We start from the raw sequence: 22326 nt of genomic DNA on the forward strand, positions 1-22326 counted from the left end.
AGGCAGGAAACTGAAGTTCGGCCCAAAATGAGAGCAGCCATGGTCATATTGAGAGGCAAAGCAGGCTGGAGAGGTTGTTTCTGATACCATCATCTTCTGCTTACCGTCTGCCATCACATCCCTTCCTCTCATTGGTGGAAAAGAGTCAAAATAAAATTAGAATAACATTTATTCCAATTTATTCGTCAATCAGTTGATTGGCTGAAGCAGCTCCAAGGGTAGACAGACCATCACTGTTGCTATGTAACACTGTTGAAGGGAGAATTCAAGAATCCAATCAGGACCTGAGAGGGTTCCTGGTCACTGGGGGGGGGGGGGGGGGAATGTGATCGGAAGATGTGTGACCTGGGTAAGCAGCTGGGAATGTGTGTAAGACATCGGATTGGAGAATTCAGGGATGGGGAATGAGAGGATCGGACGCTCAGTGGGACACACAACCTCCTGGGAACCTCTCACCCTTCTCTCTCCACTCGCTCAGCTGCTTCCTCTTGTTGATCCACCGGCCGATCCCGGGCTTCCTGAAGATCCTGTTGGATCTGCTCCAGCTTTGTCTCCAGCTCCTGATTGGTCACTTTCAGCTTCTCAATCTCAGCGATTGCCTCGTTGTGTTTACTGCACAGAGAGAAAACCAAAGAGTCAGACAGACAGGGGGAGAGAGTCACTGACCGAGAGACTGAATGGAGACCTATATTGTTTGATTTTCTCATTCGTCAACATCCCAATCCCAAATGCCAGCTCCCGTTTCTGCAGATCATCAGGAATGTCCTGGCATTAGGATCCACAGGCACTGACTGAATCAATGTGAGATTGAGCTTTGATACTCCTCCTGCCCCTGTGCTTGTTGTGTTTGGGGGAGGAGGTGTACAATTGACAAGGTGTGTACCAGTCGCAGCGTACACATGGGACAACAATATCAGATCCAACACCAACAGCATGGTACACAGAGCTGTGGTGGTTCCCACCCTCCTGTATGGCTCTGAGATGTGGACTGTCTACAGCAGGGACCTCAAGGTGCTGGAGCAGTCCCACCAACATTGCCTTTGCTAGATCCTGCAAATCCACTCGGAAGAAAGAGGCACCAACAGCAGCTGCTTTAATTCGGCCCACATCCCCAGCATGAAGGCACTGACTACCCTTGATGGGTTTGGATGGGCTGGCTACGTCATCCACATGACCAACACAACCTGCCTCGAGCAGGTGCTGTACTCCCAGCTTCGAAATGGCAGGTGAGCCCCAGGTGGACACAGAAAGGGCTTCATTCAGACCCTCAAGGCCTCACTGGTGAAATGTGACATTCCCACAGGCCCCTGGGAATCACTGGCCCGAGATAGTCCAAAATGGAGGAGAAGCATCCGGGAAGGGATGGGGCACTGAGACTGACCGTCAGGAAAAAGCAGAAGCCCGGGGGTAACAATGCACGCCACATCAGTGCCCCACCCACCCCGCCCCATGACCACTACCTAGCCCAGTGTAACACAGCCTGCAGTATCCAGATCGGTCTCTACAGCCACATTCAGACTCCCCCTGAGAGACGGAGAGAGTCATCCTCATCTGTGAGGGAGCGCCGATGATGGTGAGTTTCTGTCTCAGACCATCAGAGAAGACACTGATTTTTTTTTAGATTAGATCAGATTCCCTACAGTGTGAAAACAGGCCCTTCGGCCCAACAAGTCCACACCGACCCTCCGAAGAGTAACCCGCCCAGGTCTATTTCCCTCTGACCAATGCACCTAGCACTATGGGCAATTTAGCCCGGCCAATTCACCTGACCCGCACATCTTTGGACTGTGGGAGGAATTCAGAGCAACCAGAGGAAACCCACGCAGACACATCTTTGTGTGAACAGGTTTTATAAAAATATATTTTAAAATGTCTGCTCCATTTTCCAAATCTGACGCTGGGTCTATCAGCCAGCTGTTTACTTTTCCCAGAACCCATATCCAGGCTTGACCAATCAACCACAGTCAGCATCAAAAGTAACTAGACTTGTACAATGAACCACAGAGCAATGGAACCGTACATACACAGTGTGCATGTACATACGCAGTAAATGGAATGCAGACGAAGTGAGGGAAATGTACTCAATATGGGGGTCTGCACACGCTTCCTTACCCTTCTCTCTCCTCTCGCTCAGCTGCTTCCTCTTGTTGATCCACCAGCCGATCCCGGGCTTCCTGAAGATCCTGTTGGATCTGCTCCAGCTTTGTCTCCAGCTCCTGATTGGTCACTTTCAGCTTCTCAATCTCAGCGATTGCCTCGTTGTGTTTACTGCACAGAGAGAAAACCAAAGAGTCAGACAGACAGGGGGAGAGAGTCACTGACAGGGGGAAGGGTTACTGGGCACATCCATTTCAACACTATCTCATACACCGGCATCTGAATCCCAAATCCCAGACTAGCTCCCATTCCTGCTGTTCATCAGGAAGTTCGGAGATTTGAAACCATAGGCACTGACTATCCCACAGTGAGGCTGGGTCTGAATACTCACAATACCCCTGTGTATACAGTGTACAGTGTGTGTAAACGTTTTCAGGGTGTTCACAGAGAGCCGAGAGTGTATGCAAAGTGTTGCATGTGGATTATAATGTCCCTACAGTCGGGGATGTGTCTATAAAGTCAGTTGCATATGTACAGAATGAATGGCATGTGGACACTTTGTAAACCTTGTATCTCAACCTCAGCAGATTTGACATTAATTTCTGTGTGTGCGATCGTTTTCATTTCCAATAGTTTAAAGTGTCTTGTTCCACCTTCCAATTCTGACTTTCAGCTCCTCTGATTTTACTTGATCCTGAGTCCACATCCAGACATAACCAATTAATACAGAGAGCATTAAACATAAACAGACTTTTACAATCAATCAAAGAACAATTGAACAGAGCAGACACAGACCACACAGAAACAGTCAGTATATGGAATTTGTACACAGTGCATATAACGATTGCTCAGCATTCGGAGTTTGTTACCCCTCTCTCTCCTCTCGCTGAGCTGCTTCCTCCTGTTGATCCCCCAGCCGATCCCGGGCTTCCTGAAAATCCTTGTGGATCTGCTCCAGCTTCGTCTCCAGCTCCTGATTGGTCCCTTTGAGTTTTTGGTTCTCAGTGATGGCTGCCTCCTGTTTACTGCGCAGAGAGACAAGCTCTTCCTGTAACTGGGGGCAGGAACACACACAGGGACCACATTCAATCACCAGTTGGAAGGCAAAATGCACAAATGTACATTGTAAACCATCTATCTGCACCTCTCACCCAGCCCAGCCTTCCTCTGTACCTCTCACATCACTCATGTCCTTTCAGTCTCTCTCATCGTTCATCCACTTCCCCTGAGCTTTTATCTCTCAGACACTGTCTCTGACTCTCTTTGAGTCTTCAATCCCTCTTAACCATTCCATTCTCCCCAAAAGACTCCAATCCCATTGTGCTGGGAGGCTGAAATATTCAGCAAGTTACATCCCCACCGAATTTCCAAAAACACCCCTCCCCAGAATCTAAGGGAAACTTGTATAATTTAAGGTCGTCAGCCAAGAGTCAATTGGACTTTCCCAAATTGTCTTGGTTTGGACATTTAGAATTGTCACAGCTTTAGAGGGTGACAGGTTAGCCATGAAATAACTCAAAACTGGCCAGAGGAGACCTAGGAGGGGACACAAAAAGCTTGGGGGGAAGGAGCATTGAAAACCCAAAGGTGTTCTACACTGACGTGAGGAATAAGAGAATGATCAGAGTGAGGGTAGGGCTGATCAGGGATAGTGGAGGGAACTTGTGCCTGGTGTCTGAGGAGGTAAGAGAGGCCCTAAATGAGTTATTTTCTTCAGTAATCACGAGGGAGAGGGACCTTGTTGATAGTGAGAACACCATGGACCAGGCAAAATTGCTTGAGCAGATTAATATTAAGGAAGTGGATGTGCTGGAAATTCTGGGAAGCATCAGGATAGATAAGTCCCCAGGGACAGACCAGATATATCCAAGGTTACTACGGCAAGCGAGGAGTGAGATTGCTGCACCTCTGGCGATGGTCACCAGAGAGTACTACTCCATGGGAGTATAACTGGGAATTACAGACCAGTCAGTCTTACGTCTGTGGTAAACAAGGGACTGGAAAGGATTCTGAGAGATAGGTTTTATGACTATTTGGAAAAACATAGTTTGATTAAAGATAGTCAGCGTGGTTTTGAGAGGGGCAGGTCATGCCTCACAACCCTTATTGAGTTCTTTGAGGATGTGACGAGACACATTGATGAAGGCTGAGCAGTGGATGTGGTGTATATGGATTTCAGTAAGGCATTTGATAAGGTTCCCCACGGTAGGCTCATTCAGAAAGTTAGGAGGTATGGGATACAGGGAAATGTGGCTGTCTGGATACAGAATTGGCTGGCTGAAAGAAGACAGCAAGTGGTAGTGGATGGAAAGTTTTCCGCCTGGAGGTCAGTGACCAGTGGTGTCCCGCAGGGATCTGTTCTTGGGCCTCTGCTCTTTGTAGTTTTTATAAATGACTTGTATGAAGAAGTGATAGGATGGGTTGGTAAGTTTGCTGATGACACAAAGGTCGGTGGTGTAGTAGATAGTGTCGAGGGCTGTTGCAGGCTACAACAAGACATTGACAGGATGCAGAGCTGGGCTGGGAAGTGGCAGATGGATTTTAACCTGGACAAATGTGAAGTGATTCATATTGGAAGGTTGGATTTGGATACAGGGTTAAAGACAGGATTCTTGACAGTGTGGAGGAAGAGGGGATCTTAGATTTATGCAAGTATATCCCTCAAAGTTGCCACCCAAGTTGATAAGGTTGTTAAGAAGGCGTATGGTGTGTCAGCTTTCATTAACAGGGGGATTGAGTTTAAGAGCTGCGAGGTTTTGCTGCAGCTCTATAAAACCCTGGTTAGACCACACTTGGAATATTGTGTCCAGTTCTGGTCGCCTCATTATAGGAAGGATGGAGATGAGGGTGCAGAGGAGATTTACCAGGATGCTGTCTGGATTGGAGGGTTTGTCTTATGAAGAGAGGTTGAGTGAGCTCAGGCTTTTCACACTGGAGAGAAGGAAGAGAGGTGACGTGACAGAGGTGTACAAGGTAATGAGAGGCATAGATAGAGTAGATAGCCAGAGACATTTCCCCAGGGGAGAAATGACTGTATCAAGGGGTCAGAGTTTTACGTTGATTGGAGGAAGGTATAGGGGCGATGTCAGGGGTAGGTTCTTTACACAGAGAGTGGTGGGTGTGTGGAATGCACTGCTAGCTGTGGTAGTAGAGTCAGAGACATTAGGGACATTTAAGAGACTGCTGGACAAGCACACGGACAGCAGTAAATTGAGGGGTGTATAGGTTAGCTTGATCTTAGATTAAGATAAATGCTTGGCAGAACATTGTGGGCAGAAGGGCCTGTACTGTGCTGTACTGTTCTATGTTCTATTAACATTCCCTGATGGTGGAGTTGATACAAAGTGAGACCCTCACCAGGTGAGAGACTGTCTCCGATTCACTGAGGGTTTCAGGCCTGGCTCAGGCCCTTTGTCCCTCAGCTCAGTGAGGAGACCTGAGTGTCTGGGTGGGGACTGCACTGGGGGAGACAGTTCCTGTTGGATTGAGGCCCTCCCTCCAGCTGCAGCTCTCATGGTGGAGACACCTGCTTCCTGGGCCCAGCTACCTCTTTCATTCTCTCTGCTGCTCCGTCACGTCCTGAAGACGCTGCTGGTTCCTCACTGACTCCATCTCCATTGCCACCTGTTGCCATGGTTACATCCGGGCCTTCGACCCTCAGGTGAGCGAGTGCAGGATTCTCTCCCAGGGGGGTCGGTTTTTGGGTCACACGGCGTCGGATGGAGCGAGTTCTCTGAAGTCTGTCGAGGAAATTCAGAGAGAGAGAGAGAGCGAGAGAGAGAGAGCGAGAGAGAGAGAGAGCGAGAGAGAGAGAGAGAGCGATGTTACTTTGTGTTCAACAGATGAGCCTGAAATAAAGAGGCTGCTGCTTGGATCAGCTCTGTATGAGGGAGAGGGGGCTCAGGGACAGACTGAGCATGGATCAGCAGCGACTATGTGAATGCAGTAGGGAAGGATGAGTGAAAGGGAGACTTGCATTAACATTGCAGTTTTATAATCCCTTGGGACAGCCTACAGTTCTGCATTACACACATTTTTGGAACATCAAAATGTATAGCAGGGAAGGAGGCCAATATGGAACTGTCCACTCTGGTCCCACTTTCCAGCTCATGTTCCATCACTTTATGGAATGCAGCAATTTGAGTTCATCTCCACACAGGCACAGTAGGTTCATTTAAGATGCATCTGGACAGATGCAGGAGTAGGTGGGGAGCAAAGGGATACAGATGCTTAGGAGTTGGGCAACAGGTTTAAACAGTAGATTTGGATCGGCTCAGGCTTGGAGGGCCTAAAGGCCTGTTCCTGGGCTGTAAATTTTCTTTGTTCTTCCAAATACATGATTGCCCCATTACTATTTTCTTGCAAGCTCCAGTTTTCTCCAACATTACAAGGACACAGCTAGCCTTTGCACTAACAGACCTCTTAACCATACCCTCTGTATTCAAGGGCAAATCATTGACACGTTCCACAAACAGCAGGGAGTGTAGGACTGAGGGCTGGGGAATCCCCCTGCCAGCCACAGAAACACCCACCCATCATTACTCTTTACTCCCTCGTTCTGAGCTGCTATTGGATCGATCTTACTAGTCTGCCTTGGATCCTGACGGTTTTAACGTCTGTGACCAGTGTGCCACATCCTGCCAAATAAAAAGCGTTGCTCAAGCCAATATAGACCAAATCCAACACACTGCCCTCATTGACTGTCCTTGTACCGCATCATTCAGTCACACTAGTCAGATACAAACTTCCCTGAACAAATCCATGCTGACAGTCTGTGATTAATCCATGTCTTTCTGAACAAAGATTTATCCCCTCCCTCAGAATTCTTTTTCCAATAATTTCTACACCCACCGAGCTTATGGACTGTAATTTTCCAGCCTTTCTCATATTCATTTCTTCTCAAACAGTGGTACAATGATAGCTGACCACAAGTGGACCCAGAGAGGATTGGAACTGATGGTCACAGCTCAAGCCATCTGCTTCCCTTTGCATGTCATACTGCGTCAATGTAATCTTGCTCGCCCTTTGACATTTCCCTGACCTCCCTTCCACTTGTTCTCTCTACATTTCTCTACGCTTAAAATCAGTCAGATGGTCAACTTTCTCTTCAGTTCTGAAGAGACACACTGGACTTGACACATTAACTCAGTTTCTCCGGGGGCCAGCTTTCTCCCCACCTTTCCAGTTTTCTTTCTACCAAAGGAAAACGCAGGAGGGTCCATGAAAAGGTCAATGAAGAAATGGTGAGCTGTTAACTGAGGATTTGGGATCGGTTTTCACTGTAGAGGAAGAAGTTAAAAAACTAGAGGGAGAAGGAAAGGGAGAGATTAAATCTTCAATCAGTTGATTGACTGAAGCAGTTCCAGGGGTAAACAGCCAATCATTGTTGCTATGTAACTCTGCTGGGGGGGGGGGAGAATTCAGGAATTCAAACATCCAATCAGAATGGGGGCATCCTGCCCGGTGGGGGTGGGGGTACAATGATTGGTGGAAGTGAATCCCAGGCAAGGAGCTGGAATGTGTGTGATATGTCAGATTGGAGGGTTCAGGGATGGGGAATGAATGAGTGGATTAACCACTCAGTGGGACACACCACCTCCTGGGAACCTCTCACCCTTCTCTCTCCACTCGCTCAGCTGCTTCCTCTTGTTGATCCACCGGCCGATCCTGGGCTTCCTGAAGATCCTGTTGGATCTGATCCAGCTTTGTCTCCAGCTCCTGATTGGTCACTTTCAGCTTCTCAATCTCAGCGATTGCCTCGTTGTGTTTACTGCACAGAGAGAAAACCAAAGAGTCAGACAGACAGGGGGAGAGAGTCACTGACAGGGGGAAGGGTTACTGGACACATCCATTTCAACACTATCTCATACACCGGCATCTGAATCCCAAATCCCAGAGCAGAGCCATTCCTGCTGTTCATCAGGAATTTCCTGAGATGGCAACCACAGGCACTCACTGACCCACAGGGAGGCTGGGTCTGAATATACACACTGCCCCTGTGTACAGGACATTAGTTGTGGGTGTAACCAATGGGTGGGCTGTATCCAAAGTGAGGGGAGTGTCTGTGAAATCACGTATTTTGCATTGTAAAGATTTGCAGAAATTGTTCTTTCCTGACTAACAGGTTTTATTTCTAGACCTACAGCACGGAAATCAATGGACTTAGGGTGGATAGTGTGGAAGTTGGTCACAGGGTACAGCAGGATATAGATCAGCTGGAAAGTTGGGCACAGAAATGGCAGATGGAGTTTATTCTGGACAAGTGTCAGGTGACGCATTTTGGGAGGACAAATACAAGAGGAAAGTATACAGCACAGACTGAACCATGAGGAGTGCTGATACACAGGGGCTTCTTGGGGTGCAAGTATGTGGCTCCCTGAAAGTACAACACAATTGGGTAAGGTGGGAGAGAAGGCTTACCACATGCTGCCTTTCATTGGTTAGGGCAGTAAGTGTAAAGGTCAGCAAGTCGTGTCACAGCTGTAAGTGCCTTTCGTTGGACCACATTTGGAGTATCCTGAGCACTTCTGGTTGTCTCACTATCGGACAGATGGGGAGGCTTTGGAGAAGTTGGGAATGTCGTTTACCAGGATGGTGCAAGGATTGGAGCATATTAGCTCGAAAGGAGAGGCTTTAAAAACTTGGATTGTTTTCGGCACAAATTCGGAGGCTGAGGAGGTGACCCAAAGAAGTGTATAACATCCTGATCGGCATGGGTAGGGTGGGGGGTCAGTGCCCATTTCCCAGGGGGCTAATGTCAAATACTAGTGGCTCAGATGGGAGACAGGAGGGTGGGCTTAAAGGAAATGTGTGAGGCCAGGGGTTTTATCTACAGAGGATGGCAAGGTGCCTGGGACACACTGCCAGAGATGGGTTTAGTTTAGAATGGCATCATGGTTGGCACAGACATGATAGGCAGACACGATCTATATGGATTTCAGTAAGGCGTTCGACAAGGTTCCCCATGGGAGACTGATTAGCAAGGTTAGATCTCATGCAATACTGGGAGAACTAGCCATTTGGATACAGAACTGGCTCAAAGGTAGAAGACAGAGGGTGGTGGTGGAGGGTTGTTTTTCAGACTGAGGCCTGTGACCAGTGGAGTGCCACAAGGATCGGTGCTGGGCCCTCTACATTTTGTCACTTATATATCATATGTTCTCAAGTAATAGTCAAATTTTTTGACTACTTTTTAAGGTTAAATTTATGGTGGTGACTATCACATGGATACTATTTTTGAGGGACTGAAATTCAGGCCCAGTAAATTCATTTGGTATAGGGAGCAGAAACCCAACTGATCTCTAAAAGCATAAGGGGCAGAAAACAAATTCTAATAATTCTGAAAACCCAGAGTGGAATGCAACAGCAACGGACTGGAAGACCGGGAGCAGAGTGGAATAACCAGGAGACTGGAGCACTGGAGCGGAATGTGACAGCCAGCACACTGACTCATAAACATGGATCTGTTCGCTGTGAGGCGACTTTTACACAGGGTATATGGAAAATTCCAGGTTATTTGGCCAAACATTGGGGGTCTCCTTTTCCGTAAGATCAACAATTAATTCTTTGAGGAGGTGACCAAGCATGTGGATGAGGGTAGAGCAGTGGATGTAGTGTACATGGATTTTAGTAAGGCATTTGATAAGGTTCCCCATGGTAGGCTTATGCGGAAAGTCAGGAGGCATGGGATAGGGGGAAATTTGGCCAGTTGGATAGAGAACTGGCTAACCGGTCGAAGTCAGAGAGTGGTGGTAGATGGTAAATATTCAGCCTGGAGCCCAGTTACAAGTGGAGTTCCGCAGGGATCAGTTCTGGGTCCTCTGCTGTTTGTAATTTTTATTAATGACTTGGAAGAGGGAGTCGAAGGGTGGGTCAGTAAATTTGCAGATGATACGAAGATTGGTGGAGTTGTGGATAGTGAGGAGGGCTGTTGTCTGCTGCAAAGAGACTTAGATATGATGCAGAGCTGGGCTGAGGAGTGGCAGATGGAGTTCAACCCTGTCAAGTGTGAGGTTGTCCATTTTGGAAAGACAAATAAGAATGCGGAATACAGGGTTAATGGTAGGGTTCTTAGTAAGGTTGAGGAGCAGAGGGATCTTGGGGTCTGTGTTCATGGATCTTTGAAAGTTGACACTCAGGTGGATAGAGCTTGTAAGAAGGCCTATGGTGTATTAGCGTTCATTAGCAGAGGGATTGAATTCAAGAGTCGTGAAGTGATGTTGCAGCTGTACAGGACCTTGGTTAGGCCACATTTGGAGTACAGTGTGCAGTTCTGGTCGCCTCACTTTAGGAAAGATGTGGAAGCTTTGGAGAGGGTGCAGAGAAGATTTACCAGGATGTTGCCTGGAATGGAGAATAGGTCGTACGAGGATAGGTTGAGAGTGCTAGGCCTTTTCTCATTGGTAAGGCGAAGGGTGAGGGGTGACTTGATAGAGGTTTATAAGATGATCAGAGGAATAGATAGAGTAGACAGTCAGAAACTTTTTACCCGGGTGCAACAGAGTGTTACAAGGGGACATAAATTTAAGGTGAAGGGTGGAAGGTATTAGGGGGATGTCAGGGGTAGGTTCTTTACCCAGAGAGTGGTGGGGGCATGGAATGTGCTGGCTGTGGGAGTGGCAGAGTCAGAATCATTGGTGACCTTTAAGCGGCAATTAGATAGGTACATGGATGGGTGCTTAAGCTAGGACAAATGTTCGGCACAACATCATGGGCCGAAGGGCCTGTTCTGTGCTGTATTGTTCTATGTTCTATCTTCTAATTACTTGGGTATATACGGCAAATGATTTGGAGGTGAACACAGGAGGTATATTTAGTAAATTTGCAGATGACACTAAATTTGGAGGTGTAGTGGAGAGCGAAGAAGGTTACCTCAGATTACAACAGGATCTGGACCAGATGGGCCAATGGGCTGAGGAGTGGCAGATGGAGTTTAATTTAGATAAATGTAAGGTGCTGCATTTTGGAAAAGCAAATCTTAGCAGGACTTATTCACTTAATGGTAAGGTCCTGGTTCGTGCAGCTGAACAGAGAGACCTTGGAGTGCAAGTTCATAGCTCCTTGGAAGTGCAGTCACAGGTAGATAGGATAGTGAAGAAGGTGTTTGGTATGCTTTCCTTTATCGGTCAGAGTATTGAGTACAGGAGTTGGGAGGTCATGTTGTGGCTGTACAGGACATTGGTTAGGCCACTGTTGGAATATTGTGTGCAATTCTGGTCTCCTTCCAATCGGAAAAATGTTGTGAAACTTGAAAGGGTTCAGAAAAGATTTACAAGGATGTTGCCAGGATTTGAGGATATGAACTCCAGGGAGGGGATGAACAGGCTGGGGCTGTTTTCCCTGGACCGTCGGAGGCTGAGGGTTGAGCTTATAGAGGTTTATAAAATCATGAGGGGCATAGATAGGATAAATAGACAAAGTCTTTACCCTGGGGTCAGGTTGTCCAGAACGAGAGGGCATAGACAATAGACAATAGGTGCAGGAGTAGGCCATTCAGCCCTTCGAGCCAGCACCACCATTCAATATGATCATGGCTGATCATCCTTAATCAGTATCCTGTTCCTGTCTTATCTCCATAACCCTTGGTTCCACTATCCTTGAGAGCTCTATCCAACTCTTTCTTAAATGAGTCCAGAGACTGGGCCTCCACTGCCCTCTGGGGCAGAGCATTCCACACAGCCACCACTCTCTGGGTGAAGAGGTTTCTCCTCATCTCTGTCCTAAATGGTCTACCCTGTATTTTTAAGCTGTGTCCTCTGGTTCGGCACTCACCCATCAGCGGAAACATGTTTCCTGCCTCTAGAGTGTCCAATCCTTTAATAATCTTATATGTCTCAATCAGATCCCCTCTCAGTCTTCTAAACTCAAGGGTATACAAGCCCAGTCACCCCAATCTTTCAGCGTAAGGTAGTCCCACCATTCCAGGAATTGACCTCGTGAACCTACGCTGCACTCCCTCATTAGCCAGAATGTCTTTCCTCAAATTTGGAGACCAGAACTGCACACAGTACTCCAGGTGTGGTCTCACCAGGGCCCTGTACAGCTGCAGAAGAACCTCTTTGCTTCTATACTCAATCCCTCTTGTCATGAAGGCCAGCATGCTATTAGCCGTCTTCACTACCTGCTGTACCTGCATGCTTACCTTCATTGACTGGTGTACAACAACACCCAGATCTCTTTGTACTGCCCCTTTACCTAAATTGATTCCATTTAGGTAGTAATCTACCTTCCTGTTCTTACCACCAAAGTGGATAACCATACATTTATCCACATTAAACTGCATCTGCCATGCATCTGACCACTCACCTAACCTGTCCAGGTCACCCTGTAATCTCCTAACATCCTGCTCACATTTCACCCTGCCACCCAGCTTAGTATCATCAGCAAATTTGCTAATACTATTACTAATACCATCTTCTATATCATTAACATATATTGTACGAAGCTGCAGTCCCAGCACTGATCCCTGCGGTACCCCACTGGTCACTGCCTGCCATTCCAAAATGGAGCCATTTATCACTACTCTTTGTTTCCTGTCAACCAACCAACCTTCACTCCAAGTTAGTATTTTGCCCCCAATACCATGCGCCCTAAATTTGCTCACTAACCTCCTATTGGGACTTTATCAAAAGCTTGCTGAAAGTCCAGGTACACCACATCTACTGGATCTCCCTCATCCATCTTCAGAGTTACATCCTCAAAAAATTCCAGATTAGTCAAGCATGATTTCCCCTTCATAAATCCATGCTGACTCTGACCTATCCTGTTACTACTATCCAGATGTGTCATAATTTCATCCTTTATAATAGACTCCAGCACCTTTCCCACCACTGAGGTCAGACTATCTGGTCTATAATTTCCTGCTTTCTCTCTCCTTCCTTTCTTAAAAAGTGGTACAACATTAGACACCCTCCAATCCGCAGGAACTGATCCCGAATCTATCGACCTCTGGGAAATAATCACCAACGCATCCACGATTTCTTGAGCCACCTCCTTCAGTACCCTGGGATGTAGACCATCAGGCCCTGGGGACTTATCAACCCTCAGACCTAACAGTCTCTCCAACACCAATTCCACAGGTTTAGGATGAGAGGGGAAAGATAAAAAAGAGACCTGAGGGGCAGCTGCCAGAGGAAGTGATGGAGGCTGGTACAATTACAACATTTAAAAGGCATCTGGATGGGTTTATGAATAGGAAGGGTTTGGAGGGATATGGGCCAAGTGGTGGTAAATTGGGTTAGATTGGGTTGGGATATCTGGTCAGCATGGACGAGTTGGACCGAAGGGTCTGTTTCCGTGCTGTACGTCTCTATGACACTATGACTCTATGACTCTATAACTGTACTGTGCTGTACTGTTCTATGTTCTATGCTTTAAAATGTCTGACCATGTTCTAACTCCGCCTTCCAGCTCTGCCTACGGGCAGTTTTCATTTCCCTGAGCCCATACCCAGGCTGAACGTATCAAACACTGATGTGCACTAAAAATGGACAGATTTGGAAAGTCAGACACAGAACAACTGAGCCCCACCTCTCCAGTGGGCAGGAGGTAGAGTCACACAGTTGTACAGCACAGAGACAGACCCTTCGGTACAGCTCATCCATGACTTTTATATGTTGTAAATGTCCCCATCTCCACCACTTCCTGTGGCAGATTCTGCCATACACATACCACCCTCTGTGTCCTAATGTTGTGGACACCAACTTGTGCCAGTACACTGTGTGCAGGCTGTGGGCTGGATGGGGTCTGCACACGCTCCCTCACCCTTCTCTCTCCTCTCGCTCAGCTGCTTCCTCTTGTTGATCCACCGGCCGATCCTGGGCTTCCTGAAGATCCTGTTGGATCTGATCCAGCTTTGTCTCCAGCTCCTGATTGGTCACTTTCAGCTTCTCAATCTCAGCGATTGCCTCGTTGTGTTTACTGCACAGAGAGAAAACCAAAGAGTCAGACAGACAGGGAGAGAGTCACTGACAGGGGGAAGGGTTACTGGGCACATCCATTTCAACACTATCTCATACACCGGCATCTGAATCCCAAATCCCAGAGCAGAGCCATTCCTGCTGTTCATCAGGAATTTCCTGGGATGACAACCACAGGCACTCACTGACCCACAGGGAGGGTGGGTCTGAATATACACACTGCCCCTGTGTACAGGACATGGACACATTGGTTGGGTGTGTATCCAGTGGGTGGGTTGTATCCACATCAGGGGTGTGCCTATGAAGTCATGTCTTCTATATTGTAAATTTTTGCAGAAATTATTCATTTCTGTGTGTATTAGAGATTTTATTGGCAGTGCAGAAAATGGTGGAGTTGTGGATAGTGTGGAAGGTGATCACAGGATACATGAGGATGTAGATGAGTTGGAGGATTGGGCAGAGAAATGGCAGATGGAGTTTATTCTGGATAATTGAAAGGTAATGCATCCTGGGAGGTCAAATACAAGAGAAAAGTGTACAGTACCTGGCAGGACCATTATGAGCACTGGTTTACAGAGGGATTTTGGAGTGCGAGTGCATCGCTCCCCGATAGCGGTAACGCAAATGGATGAGGTGGTAAAGAAGGCTTGCATTCATGGTCAGTGCATTGAGTATAAATGTCGACAAGTCATGTTCGAGCTGTATAAATGTTTAGCTGGAACATGTTTGGAATATTGTGTACAGTTCTGGTTGCCACACTGTCGGAAGAATGTGGAGGCTTTCGGGAATGTGCAACATGGTTCAACCGAACTATTCCTGGGATTGGAGCGTTCCAGGTGAGCTTGGACATACATGGATTGCTTTTGCTAGAGTGTGGGAGGCTGACCGGTGAGCTGATGTCGGTATATAATTTGATGAGAGGCATGGATAGGGTGTATATTTAGGGTCTTTTTCCCTGAGTGAAAATGCCAAATACCCAGGGGGGCACAGGATTAAGTAGAGACAGGAAAATTTAATGGAGATGTGTGATGCAAGTTTTTTACACTTGGGATGGTAGGTGCCTGGAAATGACCCACAAAGTGAGATGGTAAAGACAGAGACCATTGCAATGTTTACGAAGCATTTAGACAGACACATGAACAAGGTGATAAAGGAGGCACATGGAACATGGGCAGGCAGATGGCATTAGAAGAGAATAGCATCATGGTTGGCACAGACATGGTGTACTGAAGTATCTGTACTGTGCTGTACTGTCCATGTTCTCTGCTTTAAGATGTATGCTCCATGTTATACCCCTGGCTCTCAGCTCTGTCTCCAAGTGGGAGCACACACTCACACTGAGCATATCAAGTGCTGATGTGCACCAAACACAAACAGACTCTATAGAGTTAAACACACAACAACTGAGCACTACCTCTCCCGCGCACAGTGAATGCAGACACCACCTTGTGCCAGTACACTGTGTACAGGCTGTGGGCTGAATGGGGTCTGCACACGCTCCCTTACCCTTCTCTCTCCTCTCGCTCAGCTGCTTCCTCTTGTTGATCCACCAGCCGATCCCGGGCTTCCTGAAGATCCTGTTGGATCTGCTCCAGCTTTGTCTCCAGCTCCTGATTGGTCACTTTCAGCTTCTCAATCTCAGCGATTGCCTCGTTGTGTTTACTGCACAGAGAGAAAACCAAAGAGTCAGACAGACAGGGGGAGAGAGTCACTGACAGGGGGAAGGGTTACTGGGCACATCCATTTCAACACTATCTCATACACCGGCATCTGAATCCCAAATCCCAGAGCAGAGCCAGTCCTGCTGTTCATCAGGAATTTCCTGAGATGACAACCACAGGCACTCACTGACCCACAGGGAGGCTGGGTCTGAATATACACACTGCCCCTGTGTACAGGACATTAGTTGTGGGTGTAACCAATGGGTGGGCTGTATCCAAAGTGAGGGGAGTGTCTGTGAAATCACGTATTTTGCATTGTAAAGATTTGCAGAAATTGTTCTTTTCTGACTAACAGGTTTTATTTCTAGACCTACAACACGGAAATCAATGGACTTAGGGTGGATAGTGTGGAAGTTGGTCACAGGGTACAGCAGGATATAGATCAGCTGGAAAGTTGGGCACAGAAATGGCAGATGGAGTTTATTCTGGACAAGTGTCAGGTGACGCATTTTGGGAGGACAAATACAAGAGGAAAGTATACAGCACAGACTGAACCATGAGGAGTGCTGATACACAGGGGCTTCTTGGGGTGCAAGTATGTGGCTCCCTGAAAGTACAACACAATTGGGTAAGGTGGGAGAGAAGGCTTACCACATGCTGCCTTTCATTGGTTAGGGCAGTAAGTGTAAAGGTCAGCAAGTTGTGTCACAGCTGTAAGTGCCTTTCGTTGGACCACATTTGGAGTATCCTGAGCACTTCTGGTTGTCTCACTATCGGACAGATGGGGAGGCTTTGGAGAAGTTGGGAATGTCGTTTACCAGGATGGTGCCAGGATTGGAGCATATTAGCTCGAAAGGAGAGGCTTTAAAAACTTGGATTGTTTTTGGCACAAATTCGGAGTCTGAGGAGGTGACCCAAAGAAGTGTATAACATTCTGATCGGCATGGGTAAGGTGGGGGGTCAGTGCCCATTTCCCAGGGGGCTAATGTCAAATACTAGTGGCTCAGATGGGAGACAGGAGGGTGAGCTTAAAGGAAATGTGTGAGGCCAGGGGTTTTTATCTACAGAGGACGGCAAGGTGCCTGGGACACACTGCCAGAGATGGGTTTAGTTTAGAATGGCATCATGGTTGGCACAGACATGGAAGGTAGACACGATCTATATGGATTTCAGTAAGGCATTCGACAAGGTTCCCCATGGGAGACTGGTTAGCAAGGTTAGATCTCATGCAATACAGGGAGAACTAGCCATTTGGATAAGAACTGCTTTGATATTGAAGGCAGAGGGTGGTGGTGGAGGGTTGTTTTTCAGACTGAGGCCTGTGACCAGTGGAGTGCCACAAGGATCGGTGCTGGGCCCTCTACTTTTCATCATTTACATACCGTACATTCTCAAGTAATAGTCAATTTGTTGTCGAATTTTTAAGTTTAACTTTATGGGGTTGACTATTACATGGATACTACTTTTGAGGGGCTGAAATTCCCACCCATCAAAATTCTATTGCTATCATGAACAGAAACCCAACTGATCTCTAAATGCATAAAGGACAAAAGAAAACAAATTATAATAATTCTGAAAACCTGGGGCAGAACGTAACGGCCAGCACATTGACTCTCCAACATTGATCTGTTAGCTGTGAAGAACTGGGGTCGACTTTAATTCGTGATATATGGAAAATGCAGGTTATTTGGACAAAAGGTGGGGGTCTACTTTTACATGAGATTAACAATTACTTGGGTATATACGGTAAATGATTTGGAGGTGAACACAGGAGGTATATTTAGTAAATTTGCAGATGACACTAAAATTGGAGGTGTAGTGGACAGCGAAGAAGGTTACCTCAGATTACAACAGGATCTTGATCAGATGGGCCAATGGGCTGAGGAGTGGCAGATGAAGTTTAATTTAGATAAATGTAAGGTGCTGCATTTTGGAAAAGCAAATCTTAGCAGGACTTATACACTTAATGGTAAGGTCCTGGTTAGTGCAGCTGAACAGAGAGACATTGGATGCAGCTTCATAGCCCCTTGAAAGTGGAGTCGCAGGTAGATAGGATAGTGAAGAAGGCATTTGGTATGCTTTCCTTTATTGGTCAGAATATGGAGTACAGGAGTTGGAAGGTCATGTTGTGGCTGTACAGGACATTGGTTAGGCCACTATTGGAATATTGTGTGCAATTCTGGTCTCCTTCCTATCGGAAAGATGGTGTGAAACTTGAAAGGGTTCAGAAAAAAACTTACAAGGATGTTGCCAGGATTTGAGGATATGAACTCCAGGGAGGGGATGAACAGGCTGGGGCTGTTTTCCCTGGACCGTCGGAGGCTGATGGTTGACCTTATAGAGGTTTATAAAATCATGAGGGGCATGGATAGGGTAAATAGATAAAGTCTTTACCCTGGGGTCAGGTTGTCCAAATTAGAGGGTATAGACAATAGACAATAGGTGCAGGAGTAGGCCATTCTGCCCTTCGAGCCAGCACCACCATTCAATATGATCATGGCTGATCATCCTTAATCAGTATCCTGTTCCTGTCTTATCTCCATAACCGTTGGTTCCACTATCCTTGAGAGCTCTATCCAACTCTTTCTTAAATGAGTCCAGAGAGTGGGCCTCCACTGCCCTCTGGGGCAGAGCATTCCACACAGCCACCACTCTCTGGGTGAAGACGTTTCCCCTCATCTCTGTCCTAAATGGTCTACTCCATATTTTTAAACTGTGTCCTCTGGTTCGGTGGAAACATGTTTCCTGCCTCCAGAGTGTCCAATCCTTTAATAATCTTATATGTCTCAATCAGATCCCCTCTCAGACTTCTAAACTCAAGGGTATACAAACCCAGATGCTCCAGTCTTTCAGCGTAATATATTCCCACTATTCCAGGAATTGACCACGTGAACCTACGCTGCACTCCCTCAATAGCCAGAATGTCTTTCCTCAAATCTGGAGACCAGAACTACACACAGTACTCCAGGTGTGGTCTCACCAGGGCCCTGTACAGCTGCAGAAGAACCTCTTTGCTTCTATACTCAATCCCTCTTGTTATGAAGGCCAGCGTGCTATTAGCCTTCTTCACTACCTGCTGTACCTGCATGCTTACCTTCATTGACTGGCGTACAAGAACACCCAGATCTCTCTGTACTGCCCCTTTACCTAAATTGATTCCATTAGGTAGTAATCTGCCTTCCTGTTCTTGCCACCAAAGTGGATAACCATACATTTATCCACATTAAACTGCATCTGCCATGCATCTGCCCACTCACCTAACCTGTCCAGGTCACCCTGTAATCTCCTAACATCCTCCTCACATTTCACCCTGCCACCCAGCTTAGTATCATCAGCAAATTTGCTAATACTATTACTAATACCATCTTCTATATCATTAACATATATTGTACGAAGCTGCAGTCCCAGCACTGATCCCTGCGGTATCCCACTGGTCACCGCCTGCCATTCCGAAATGGAGCCATTTATCACTACTCTTTGTTTCCTATCAGCCAACCAACTTTCAATCCAAGTTAGTATTTTGCCCCCAATACCATGCGCCCAAAATGTGCTCACTAACCTCCTATGTGGGACTTTATCGAAAGCTTTCTGAAAGTCCAGGTACACTACATCTACTGGATCTCCCTCATCCATCTTCAGTTGCATCCTCAAAAAATTCCAGAAGATTAGTCAAGCATGATTTCCCCTTCATAAATCCATGCTGACTCTGACCTATCCTGTTACTACTATCCAGATGTGCCGTAATTTCATCCTTTATAATAGACTCCAGCACCTTTCCCACCACTGAGGTCAGACTAACTGGTCTATAATTTCCTGCTTTCTCTTTCCTTCCTTTCTTAAAAAGTGGTACAACATTAGCCACCCTCCAATCCACAGGAACTGATCCCGAATCTATCGAACTCGGGAAAATAATCACCAACGCATCCACGATTTCTCGAGCCACCTCCTTCAGTACCCTGGGATGTAGACCATCAGGCCCTGGGGACTTATCAACCCTCAGACCTAACAGTCTCTCCAACACCAATTCCATTGGTTTAGGATGAGAGGGGAAAGATAAAAAAGAGACCTGAGGGGCAGCTGCCAGAGGAAGTGATGGAGGCTGGTACAATTACAACATTTAAAAGGCATCTGGATGGGTTTATGAATAGGAAGGGTTTGGAGGGATGTGGGCCAAGTGGTGGCAAATTGGGTTAGATTGGGTTGGGATATCTGGTCGGCATGGAGGAGTTGGACCGAAGGGTCTGTTTCCGTGCTGTACGTCTCTATGACACTATGACTCTATGACTCTATAACTGTACTGTGCTGTACTGTTCTATGTTCTATGCTTTAAAATGTCTGACCCAACTCCACCTTCCAGCTCTGCTTACGGGCAGTTTTCATTTCCCTGAGCCCATACCCAGGCTGAACGTATCAAACACTGATGTGCACTGAAAATGGACAGATTTGGAAAGTCAGACACAGAACAACTGAGCCCCACCTCTCCAGTGGGCAGGAGGTAGAGTCACACAGTTGTACAGCACAGAGACAGACCCTTCGGTACAGCTCATCCATGACTTTTATATGTTGTAAATGTCCCCATCTCCACCACTTCCTGTGGCAGCTTCTGCCATACACATACCACCCTCTGTGTCCTAATGTTGTGGACACCAACTTGTGCCAGTACACTGTGTGCAGGCTGTGGGCTGGATGGGGTCTGCACATGCTCCCTCACCCTTCTCTCTCCTCTCGCTCAGCTGCTTCCTCTTGTTGATCCACCGGCCGATCCCGGGCTTCCTGAAGATCCTGTTGGATCTGCTCCAGCTTTGTCTCCAGCTCCTGATTGGTCACTTTCAGCTTCTCAATCTCAGCGATTGCCTCGTTGTGTTTACTGCACAGAGAGAAAACCAAAGAGTCAGACAGACAGGGAGAGAGAGTCACTGACAGGGGGAAGGGTTACTGGGCACATCCATTTCAACACTATCTCATACACCGGCATCTGAATCCCAAATCCCAGAGCAGAGCCATTCCTGCTGTTCATCAGGAATTTCCTGGGATGACAACCACAGGCACTCACTGACCCACAGGGAGGGTGGGTCTGAATATACACACTGCCCCTGTGTACAGGACATGGACACATTGGTTGGGTGTGTATCCAGTGGGTGGGTTGTATCCACATCAGGGGTGTGCCTATGAAGTCATGTCTTCTATATTGTAAATTTTTGCAGAAATTATTCATTTCTGTGTGTATTAGAGATTTTATTGGCAGTGCAGAAAATGGTGGAGTTGTGGATAGTGTGGAAGGCGATCACAGGATACATGAGGATGTAGATGAGTTGGAGGATTGGGCAGAGAAATGGCAGATGGAGTTTATTCTGGATAATTGAAAGGTAATGCATCTTGGGAGGTCAAATACAAGAGAAAAGTGTACAGTACCTGGCAGGACCATTATGAGCACTGGTTTACAGAGGGATTTTGGAGTGCGAGTGCATCGCTCCCCGATAGCGGTAACGCAAATGGATGAGGTGGTAAAGAAGGCTTGCATTCATGGTCAGTGCATTGAGTATAAATGTCGACAAGTCATGTTCGAGCTGTATAAATGTTTAGCTGGAACATGTTTGGAATATTGTGTACAGTTCTGGTTGCCACACTGTCGGAAGAATGTGGAGGCTTTTGGGAATGTGCAATATGGTTCAACCGAACTATTCCTGGGATTGGAGCGTTCCAGTTATAAGGAGAGATCGGACATACATGGATTGCTTTTGCTAGAGTGTGGGAGGCTGACCGGTGAGCTGATGTCGGTATATAATTTGATGAGAGGCATGGATAGGGTGTATATCTAGGGTCTTTTTCCCTGAGTGAAAATGCCAAATACCCAGGGGGGCACAGGATTAAGTAGAGACAGGAAAATTTAATGGAGATGTGTGATGCAAGTTTTTTACATTTGGGATGGTAGGTGCCTGGAAATGACCCACAAAGTGAGATGGTAAAGACAGAGCCTATTGCAATGTTTACGAAGCATTTAGACAGACACATGAACCAGGTGATAAAGGAGGCACATGGAACATGGGCAGGCAGATGGCATTAGAAGAGAGTAGCATCATGGTTGGCACAGACATGGTGTACTGAAGTATCTGTACTGTGCTGTACTGTCCATGTTCTCTGCTTTAAGATGTATGCTCCATGTTATACCCCTGGCTCTCAGCTCTGTCTCCAAGTGGGAGCACACACCCACACTGAGCATATCAAGTGCTGATGTGCACCAAACACAAACAGACTCTATAGAGTTAAACACACAACAACTGAGCACTACCTCTCCCGCGCACAGTGAATGCGGACACCACCTTGTGCCAGTACACTGTGTACAGGCTGTGGGCTGGATGGGGTCTGCACACGCTCCCTTACCCTTCTCTCTCCTCTCGCTCAGCTGCTTCCTCTTGTTGATCCACCAGCCGATCCCGGGCTTCCTGAAGATCCTGTTGGATCTGCTCCAGCTTTGTCTCCAGCTCCTGATTGGTCACTTTCAGCTTCTCAATCTCAGCGATTGCCTCGTTGTGTTTACTGCACAGAGAGAAAACCAAAGAGTCAGACAGACAGGGGGAGAGAGTCACTGACAGGGGGAAGGGTTACTGGGCACATCCATTTCAACACTATCTCATACACCGGCATCTGAA

At 47.0% G+C, this 22326-nt stretch overlaps 1 protein-coding gene across 1 annotated transcript in view; it reads right to left on the reverse strand.

Moving 5' to 3' along the window:
* Positions 1 to 22326, reverse strand: part of LOC122546376 (uncharacterized) — a 217389-nt gene that overhangs the window by 80889 nt on the left and 114174 nt on the right. The window contains exons 22-28 of the mRNA XM_087973794.1: positions 22058 to 22213; positions 20388 to 20543; positions 15522 to 15677; positions 13861 to 14016; positions 5645 to 5837; positions 2967 to 3151; positions 2113 to 2268 (exon numbers count right to left, since the gene is read on the reverse strand). Of these exons, the coding sequence (XP_087829920.1) occupies positions 2113 to 2268; positions 2967 to 3151; positions 5645 to 5837; positions 13861 to 14016; positions 15522 to 15677; positions 20388 to 20543; positions 22058 to 22213 (1158 nt within the window). The remainder of the gene's footprint in view (positions 1 to 2112; positions 2269 to 2966; positions 3152 to 5644; positions 5838 to 13860; positions 14017 to 15521; positions 15678 to 20387; positions 20544 to 22057; positions 22214 to 22326) is intronic.

This window comes from Chiloscyllium plagiosum, unplaced genomic scaffold, assembly GCF_037043375.1.
Source record: "Chiloscyllium plagiosum isolate Xiang-an unplaced genomic scaffold, Cpla_swu_hap1 HiC_scaffold_26, whole genome shotgun sequence".
Taxonomy (NCBI): domain Eukaryota; kingdom Metazoa; phylum Chordata; class Chondrichthyes; order Orectolobiformes; family Hemiscylliidae; genus Chiloscyllium; species Chiloscyllium plagiosum.